The sequence below is a fragment of the Benincasa hispida genome, chromosome 3, assembly GCF_009727055.1.
Source record: "Benincasa hispida cultivar B227 chromosome 3, ASM972705v1, whole genome shotgun sequence".
In the NCBI taxonomy this organism is placed as follows: Eukaryota; Viridiplantae; Streptophyta; class Magnoliopsida; order Cucurbitales; family Cucurbitaceae; genus Benincasa; species Benincasa hispida.
Window position 1 is genome coordinate 45,113,697 of NC_052351.1, and position 9,781 is coordinate 45,123,477.

The window sequence follows — 9,781 nt, forward strand, 5'->3', positions numbered from 1 at the left end:
TTCATGAGCAGCGGAAGGGGTCGTTCCATATTCCATTCAGATTGAATACAAACAATTACAGTCTAAACGAAAACTAACAAGTCATGCATAAATTGAAATTACAGCGTGTTATACGATAATACAAGGGATGGAGTATGCGTACCTTTGAAAAACCATTCTTCAAGAATCCCTCGATCAGTCTTCAATGCGTCCACTGCAACACTCGAACGCCATGAACAACTCACCAAACAACACGAACAGTCAATATCTCCTTGAACCCAATTGAGTCCAACTCGATTCACGAAATAGAGTAGGACATCACCACAATGGTTACCTTGGTATTCTCGGTGTGAGAATCCAAGAGTTATGGGCTCTGTATGATCTTGGCTTGAGGAAGAGAGGAGGTCTACGATCGATTAGACGATCGAACAAGTGGGAGATATGAAGCTGTCTATCACATAGACGATATACTCAATTGTTTATCCTTATACTACAGACCATTTAGGTTATTACTTAAGGCATGATTCACTTGTATGTCTCACATACATGCTTAAGTTTACATAAAATAACCACGGATCTTAGTTTATTGGATATGAGCAAAAGCAAATAAAATAACATTTATTTTAGTATTGACAATGTGTACAAACTGTTTACAAACTACGAGACTTCAGGAGAATTGGGACACCCCAACACTGTGTATATTAAATAGACAATGATAGAGAATTATCACTGTCTATCTCGGATAAATAGAGATAGTATTCTATCTCTGTCTATCCCAGATAGACACTGATAGAAAACTATCACTTTTTATCTTAGATAGACAATGATAGACCTCTATCAGAGTCTATGTGAGATTGTCTATCTAAGATACAAAGTTATAGAGGACTATCATTGCCCTAGCTCTTTTGTTTGAACAAAAAGTAGATTAAGAAAAGAATCAAACCTCAAGCAACAGTTGTGTTTTAGGTGTTTCCAAATCTGTAGTTGGAATCGGATCTAAATCATCTTCTGTTTCAAATTGTTGTGTTTGCATCTCAGTTTCCTACAACAAAACAATTTATTATTGTTTCCTATCTAAGAATCTATTTTTTTTCTATCTAAGAAAGTAAGAAAATTAAAAAATATATATATATAATATTAAGTTAGAAGGTGATAGAGGACGATCACTATCTATCTTACATACAAACCTCTCTTTCCCTTTCCCTTTGACTCTCATTTTCAACTTGGATCTACAAGAAAAAGCAATTTTAGTTAATAAATATGCAAAATAAAATAAAATAAAATAGTATATGACATACCAAATACTTACCCTAGATAAATATGTTGTTGCATAATCAACCATTGTATCAAGATCATGACTTTCTTCCAATATTCGAAGGCTAAGAGAAGGCGCTTTAATTTTTCGACATCTTCTTCATCCTGTTGTTGTTGTGGAAGATTTTCTAATGGAAATCTACAATTCAGGGTAATTGATCTCAACATTGTTTTGATTTCTTTTTGGCCTTGTTTCAAAAGTTTTTGTTCTTCTACTATTTTCTATTGTCATTTTCTTAATTCACTAATTTCTATCATTATTCTATTTGCTCCTTCTTCTTGAATTTGTTTGTCCTTTTCTTCGTTCGTTTGTTTCTCTTTCTTCTTCTCTTTTTCCCACTCTTTCTCCTCTTCTGCCTCAACTTTTATGAAATATTTGAAAATTGATTGACATTCTTCTTCTGTTAGATGCAGTGGTATCATGCAAAACTACAAATGAACAAAAGTTAACTTATTAGTAAAAAAACTAGCAACATCAATTATAGATAGTGATATTAGTCTATCAATTTCTATCAGTGATAAACAAAGATAAAACACTGTTACTGTCTATCTTTAAAGTGATAGACAATGAAAATGTTCTCATTTAAGAAATTACTTACATTTTTTGCTTCAAAAATATTCTCATTTAGAGTCCTCCATTCATCTGACTCCAAGCACTCCCATGTGATGATTCTTGGACCTTTGATTCTAAGTTTCCGTCCAAATTCAACATCTAAATAAGAAAGTTTTGGGATTGTCTCAAAAGCCCAATAAACTAATACTAATGGGAGTCCTTGAAGGTAGACAACATCCTTTCTTAGTATATGATGCTCTTTTAAAGAATTGATAGGTTAGGTTGTAAGACAATCTTCCCCAAGGATTTTCTATGAAAACTTGTTCATCATCCAAAATATCTAAATATTTGAAATTGACATGGTCGTGTTGTTGTTTGGGGATTAAAAGAGCTTCTAGGATGTAGAGATTGGCTAATTTAACTTTCAACGACTCTTCCTCCTCTTTGCACAATGCTTTGAAAGTTCTCTCTATATCTCTCCTAGTTATATGATCATCATAAAGGGGGGAAAAAAAGTATTCCTTAGTTTAGATACTTTTTTTGGCCTAAATCTAGTTGAGGGAATTTGTGGCCTTTCAATTCAATTACTAAACAAAATTCCTTCAACCCAAATTCTGCTATATGGCCATCGAAGTTAAATGCAAGGACATTGGCTTCATTGTATAGCATTGTCTTCTTATTGAGTAGTTGAGGAATTGGTTGGGTATTTTGGCCATTTTAATATTAAGGAAGTGTCCAAATAGGTCATTTAAAACTTTTGGAAAAAAATTTCCACCTAACTTGTTCTTATCAAATTTAAGACCTCTACACTAAAGTAGACTGTAACTCTTAAGTGTCTATTCTCATTTTCCATGATCAATTCATGTTCCACCTGTTGAAATGATATATTTAATAATATGTTAGAAAGTAAAATTTGAATAACATCGACAAATATTAAGATAACTATCAATAATATTTAACAATATATATCACTGTCTATTTGAGATAGACAGAGATGGTATTCTATCTCTGTCTATTTGACATGGACAGTCATGAAACTCTATCACTGTCTATCTCATATAGACAGAGATAGTGTTCTATCTCTATCTAACTCAATTCAAAGATGTCAATAATAACACTGCAATTAAATAAATATAGAGTGCAAACTATATAGAAACTATAGAAACAAATATTAATGTTTACCATTGTAGTCTATCACTATCTATGCCACTGTCTATTTGAGATAGACGGAGATAGTGTTCTATCTTTGAGATAGACGAAGACAGTGTACTATTACAGTCTATCTCATCTCTAAACAAATATAGAGAGCAAACCATATAGTAAACATATATTAATGTTTACCATAGAAGTCTAATTGTCTATCTGAGATAGACGGAGATAGTACTCTATCTTTGTCTATCTCATCTCTAAACAAATATAGAGGGCAAACCATATAGTAAATAGATATTAGTGTTTATCATTGAAGTGTATCTCACTGTCTATCTGAGGTAGACAGAAATAGTCCTCTATCACTATTTATCTCACAGAGATAGAACTCTATAACTTTCTATCTCAGACAGACAGAGATAATGCTCTATCTCTATCTATCTCAATTCAAATGTATCCATAATAGATCCACACAACTAAACAAATATAGATTACAAATCATATAGAAACGATAGAAACACATATTATTGCTTATCATTGATGTCTATCATTGTCTATCTGAGAAGAAATACGTTCTAATATTGTCTATCTCATCTTCGTCTATCTCAATTCAAAGTTATGAATAGATCCACTCAACTAAACTAATATAAAGTGGAAACCATATAGAAACTATAGAAACAGATATTTGTGTTCAATGTCTATCATTGTCTATTTGAGATAGACATTGTAATCTATCTTTGTCTATCTCAAATAGACAACGATAGAAGATAGAGAGAGATAAAACTCTATCTCTATCTATCTTAATTTAAATTTATCAATAATAGATGGATTGATGTTAAAGTTTTTGCTAATGTTCTTAAGATAGATAATTGACATAATGCACAACAAGTATGTATTGATGTTAAAGTTCTATTGATAGTTTACCTTCTTCTCTTCAGCTTTGTTTGTTTTTGCTCTGATTATTGATGATTCAACTTTCATTATTTTCTTTCTTTTGTCTTTGCTTCCATCAACTTTGACTATTTTTTACTTACCATCTAGTTAAACAAAATTAGGTTCAATAATGTTTAATAAGTATGATTAAATAGAAGACTTAATGAAATGAAAAGAAAAGAGAATGATTATTATCTTAAAGGATATGATGATAGACTGTAAACTTGAAAAATTGAAAGCACAAATGGAGAAGATGAAGATGAAGCAAATTTGGTTCGAGAAATTTTGGTATCAGAGTTGAAGAAATTCGGAATTTAAAGCAACACCAGCGTGAGATGGACAAGAGGTAGAACCCGACGAGATAGAGGGCAATAGACAGAGATCTTTTGTTGTTTGATGAAGAAAACATGGAAGACGGACGTGGATATCAGATGAATTTGGATGGTCTGATTTAATCATTAATGGGTCGCGAATTTTTGTATGGGCAGGGATATTTTCGGTATTTTACTCTTTGGGTTTGGTTTTATACCACTGATTTTAGGTTCTTATTAAATTTTTCTATCCACCGTAAATAGTTTGGGCCTTTTATTATATTTAAAAAGCCCCTGTATGTATATATAATGAAGATTCAATTAATCAAACTATGCTTTGATTAAAATCTATATGATGAATAAAAATTAAGGATACACGTTTTTATTCGTTGAACTTAAATCACTAATAAACTTTAAAAATAATAATTTGAAAGATTTTTTTAGTACAATAAATTTAAAACAAGAGATTGAAATTTGAACCTCAGAAAGTTATAAATGAGTGATTTTATCTATTGAAATTAAGCCGAAACTGACTTTAATGAGCGTTAAGTGGTCACCTTTGAGAAGTTTTCAATTAATTATTCGATTTGAGTACTTTGTTCCAATCCGAATCGGTAGAAAAATTCATTCTTCAACCCTCCTGACATATGGCTCATTTTGTTATATTTTGTTTTTTCTCTCTTTTTCTTTTTAAAGTATAATTAGGAAATGAGGAATTCGACCTATGTTAATACACTCTTTGGCCGTATTTTTTCTTTAAACAAAATCAGCAATGAATGTTGAATTAATATTTGGGTTTTTTTCCGACATCTAAATAAGAAAATTAAGTATAAGAATAATAAAAACAAGAAAAGAGGGGAAAAAATAAAAACATAAAAGAAGAAATAAGAATGATGAAAATTACCAAACGAAGAAATAAGAATGATGAAAATTACCAAACGAAGAAATAAGAATGATAAAAATTACAGACGAAATTTTAGAGAGACCAAATATATGAAAGTAGTTATTTGAAAATATTAATCAGTAATCCCTTCAAATCCAAGCTTTCATTTTATTAAATTCCTAAACTTCTAAACTTTTTAAATTTCACGGACCTACTAAAGCTAAAACTGATATTCTTTTTAATGAGCATTCAGTTGATTTGTTTTTCGACTATAATTAATTAGATATTAACTTGTCTCTCTCTAACTTCCAAAATTTTTTTTGAAAATCTTAACCAAATTTTAAAAATAAAAAATCATACTCATGTCTATTCGAGTATATTTCTCATCTATCCTATACACACGCAACCACGATAGATATCGAGATCACACGTGCACGCAGCATTCATGGATCAAAGACTGCAAAGTTTACTTACTGCCCCTAAAGCTTCTGGTTCATCCAAAGAATACAATTACATGACTTGATAAAAAGAATTGTCCTAAAATACTACATTCAAATCAGGAGCTCATTGTTATATGCCAATAACAAGGCTCCAAGTCCCAATCCAACACCTCTATTCCATGTAGAAGAAGGCATTGCCACAAAATCAAATGGACTCATAATTGCCTATCTTTCTTTTTCCTTCCTGGTGATTCATATTCATATTTATATCACTACCGGTTGTGGTTACCAAACTGCAGGCGACCAATATGCGACAACCTTGATGACAGTAAAGGTGCCTCTTCGTCGAGATTCATATCAGACAGACCATTTCCACCATTGCCATCGTTGCTATTTGACGTGAATATATCTGTCGACTTCTTCTCTAACTTCCAGTCCTGTATTAGGCATCAAAGCTCCAGTTAGGAAAATATTGGAAGATTGGTCAAAACAACAACCTGCTGATTAGTCGTTACCGCAGCAAGACGAAAAAGGAAAGCAAGTAAAGTTACACTCCTCAGCATTCGTTTCAACTCTGACCCCCAAGATCATCAACCTCAACAAGGACTTCGTATTTCTGAGCCTTAAGTGAATGGAATCAAAATGACAGGTTTGCAGATTGTTCCGGGTCAAACAGTTTTAGTCTTACAGGTTGCATCCATTGAAATTATCGAGGGAAATGGAAGAGTAACCCTTTAAATACTAGCCAAGAGAAATATTCATAAATAGTAAATTATACCTATTTCCCAATCTAGTTGTTTGTTTATGTCAAAAAAAGATTGGTTTGCCCTAGGGGTTTATTTGTAATTCTCTTATGGGCCTAGGGCTTCCTATCTGTCTATTTATTTGAGGAGTCTTTCTGTATTTCAGTGTAACAAAATAATAAGATTTGATCGTGGTTTTTTCTCCCTAACCTAAGGTTTTCCACGTAAATTAGTGTGTTTTCTCCTTTATTCTTTTATTTTTATCATGGTATCAGAGCAAGGGGACGAAATCCTAAGCCACGAAACCCTAGCCACCATTGATGAGTCTCCTTCGACGACCAATTTTGAGATAGCTGACACGATTAAGGAAGCTGTCCAACAATATCTAAAGACCGCTTTACCTCGCCTTCTTCAACAAATGAGTGTCGTCGGAACAACAACCCAATCTGTCGACGGACAGATCAGATTGCCCCCAACCAAAGAGAATCGGCGTCCAGATCTGAGGGATGCCCAGCCACCCTTCAGCCGCAGACTCATCGATCTCCCAGGTGCAGATGGTGTTCGGCGGACAGATCCGGTCACAGCAACCTTCGCGCATAACCCGGTCCTCTCTGACTGCAGTGACGCCGGTCCGGTCGCTTTTCCGGCGAACTCACCGGCAGGTCTGACCAAGGCGTGTTCTGATGAGATTACAAGCAGATTTCTTTTCCTCCAGCAACAGCTCGTTGATTTTGGGTCGGTGCTTGGTACAAACTCAAAAATTGCTCAACCGGAATCGTCCAATTTACAGATAGACTCCGAGAACCCGGTAAACTCTTTCCATTCTTTACCTGCTACAAATTTATTATCTGGATTAATAGGACACTCTACAAGAATTATTATTGGAGAAAAGTTGAATGACAAAAATTATTTCTCCTGGTCCCAATCCATCCGAATGGCTCTGGAAGGAAGACAGAAATTTGGCTATCTAACTGGGGAGATAGCTAAACCTGAACCCGACAGTCCCCACGAACGTATCTGGAGAGCAGAAGATTCATTGCTACGATCAGTTCTGGTGAGTAGCATGGAACCCCAAATTGGCAGACCGTTACTTTACACGGCGACTGCCAAAGATATCTGGGATGCAGTACATCAGTTGTATTCGTAGAAACAGAATGCATCCCGCCTTTATACCTTACGCAAACAAGTCCATGAATGCAAGCAAGGAGCTATGGACGTCACGTACTTCAACAAATTGTTCTTGTTATGGCAAGAAATGGACTTATGTCGTGAGATTGTCTTGAGATGTACACATGATGGGACGCAGTATTCCAAATTTGAGGAAGTTGATCGAGTGTATGATGTTCTGGCTGGGTTAAATCCGAAATTTGATGGTGTTCGCAACAGGATCCTAGGCCAACGTCCTACACCGTCACTGAGGGAGCTCTTAAATACACCTCGAAGAAGACAGGTCTAGGGCCATGAATATTTCAATAATTACGTCTATTAAGGCTGTTGCTTTTGTCACCAAGTCATCTGGATCAGACAGTGACAAGAAACCTCCACCTATCTGTGAGCATTGCAAAAAACCATGGCACACGAAAGACCAGTGTTGGAAGTTTCATGGCAAACCTCCAGATTACAAACGACGTCAGTCAAAGTACAAGGCTGGTCCTGGACGGGCTCTGGTCAGCGATTTGGCTAATGACAAGACCTTGACTCCGCCTCAAGCTGACAGTCAGAGTAACTTAAGTGTTGTTGGGGTCAGTGCAATTGCACACTCAAGTACGACTCAGTCTTTTGGCTTTATTAGCATTAATGGTAAANCATCCCGCCTTTATACCTTATGCAAACAAGTCCATGAATGTAAACAAGAAGCTATGGACGTCACGTCATACTTCAACAAATTGTCCTTGTTATGGCAAGAAATGGACTTATTTCGTGAGATTATCTGGAGATGTACACATGATAGGACGTAGTATTCCAAACTTGAGGAAGTTGATCGAGTGTATGATTTTTTGGCTGGGTTAAATCCGAAATTTGATGGTGTTCGCAGCAGGATCCTGGGCCAACGTCCGACACCGTCACTGAGGGAGGTGTGCTCTGAAATATGCCTTGAAGAAGACAGGTCTCGAGCCATGAATATTTCAGTAGTTACGTCTACTGAGGTTGCTGCTTTTGCCACCAAGTCATCTGGGTCAGACAGTGACAAGAAACCTCCACCTGTCTGTGAGCATTGCAAAAAACCATGGCACACGAAAGACCAGTGTTGGAAGCTTCATGGAGAACCTCCAAATTACAAACGACGTCAGTCAAAGGACAAGGTTGGTCTTGGACGGGCTCTGGTCAGCGATTCGGCAATTGACAAGACCTCGACTTCGCCTCAAGCTGACAGTCAGAGTAACTTAAGTGTTGTTGGGGTCAGTGCAATTGCACACTCAGGTACGACTCAGTCTTTTGGTTTTATTAGCATTAATGGTAAACGGCCCTGGATTGTGGACTCTGGAGCAACAGATCATCTGATCGGGTCTTCTGATCATTTTACATCATATCACCCGAGTGTCGGCAATGAAAAGATTAGAATCGCAGATGGGTCCTTTGCCCCTGTTGCAGGGAAAGGACATCTTTCTCCATTTGATGGTTTAATATTGCATGATGTGTTGCATGTTCCTAAAATTTCGAATAATTTACTTTTTGTTAGTAAAATTACAAGGGACCTGAACTGTCAGACTGTTTCCTCACCAGACATTGTTTTGTTTCAGGATCTGAGCTCGAAGACGACGATTGGCACTGCCCGGCACGATAGGGGGCTCTACTTCCTGACTGATGAAACTTCCTTTAAGGATGGTTATAGGACTAGTTTTATCTCTTTGCATTTCTCTACTGTTGAGACTGATTTTATGTTATGGCATTACCGTCTGGGACATCCCAATTTTCAATATATGAAGTATCTTTTTCTGCATTTATTTCATAATATTAATATATCATCCTTACAGTGCGATGTGTGTATCCGAGCTAAACAAAGTCGTGTTTCGTTTCACTCTCAACCCTACAAGCCATCCAAACCGTTCAGTCTTATCCATAGTGATGTCTGGGGTCCCTCACCAACCACTACCTTTACAGGCAAACGGTGGTTCGTCACCTTTATTGATGATCACACCAGATTGACCTGGGTCTTCCTGTTGACCGATAAGTCTGAGGTGTCCTCTATTTTCCAACAATTTTATGCGACCATAGAAACCCAATTCAACACAAAAATTGTCATTTTACGGAGTGACAACGGGCGTGAATTCATTAATCACTCATTTCGGGACTTCTTGGTATCTAAAGGAATTATCCATCAAAGCTCGTGTGCCTATACTCCCCAGCAAAACGGAGTAGCCGAGAGGAAAAATAGGCATCTAGTTGAGGTCGCTCGTTCCTTTATGATATCTACCTCTCTTCCTTCCTATCTGTGGGGCGATGCTATCCTCGCTGCAACCCACCTTATCAACCATATG

At 36.0% G+C, this 9,781-nt stretch overlaps 1 protein-coding gene across 1 annotated transcript in view; it reads right to left on the reverse strand.

Annotated features, from left to right (window-relative positions):
- Positions 1-5,565: 5,565 nt before the first annotated feature.
- The window catches only part of LOC120073774 (probable sugar phosphate/phosphate translocator At3g17430), an 11,080-nt gene continuing 6,864 nt past the window's right edge, over positions 5,566-9,781 (reverse strand). Inside the window, exon 10 of the mRNA XM_039026609.1 lies at positions 5,566-5,996. Coding sequence (XP_038882537.1) covers positions 5,832-5,996 — 165 coding nt within the window. The 3' untranslated portion in view covers positions 5,566-5,831. The remainder of the gene's footprint in view (positions 5,997-9,781) is intronic.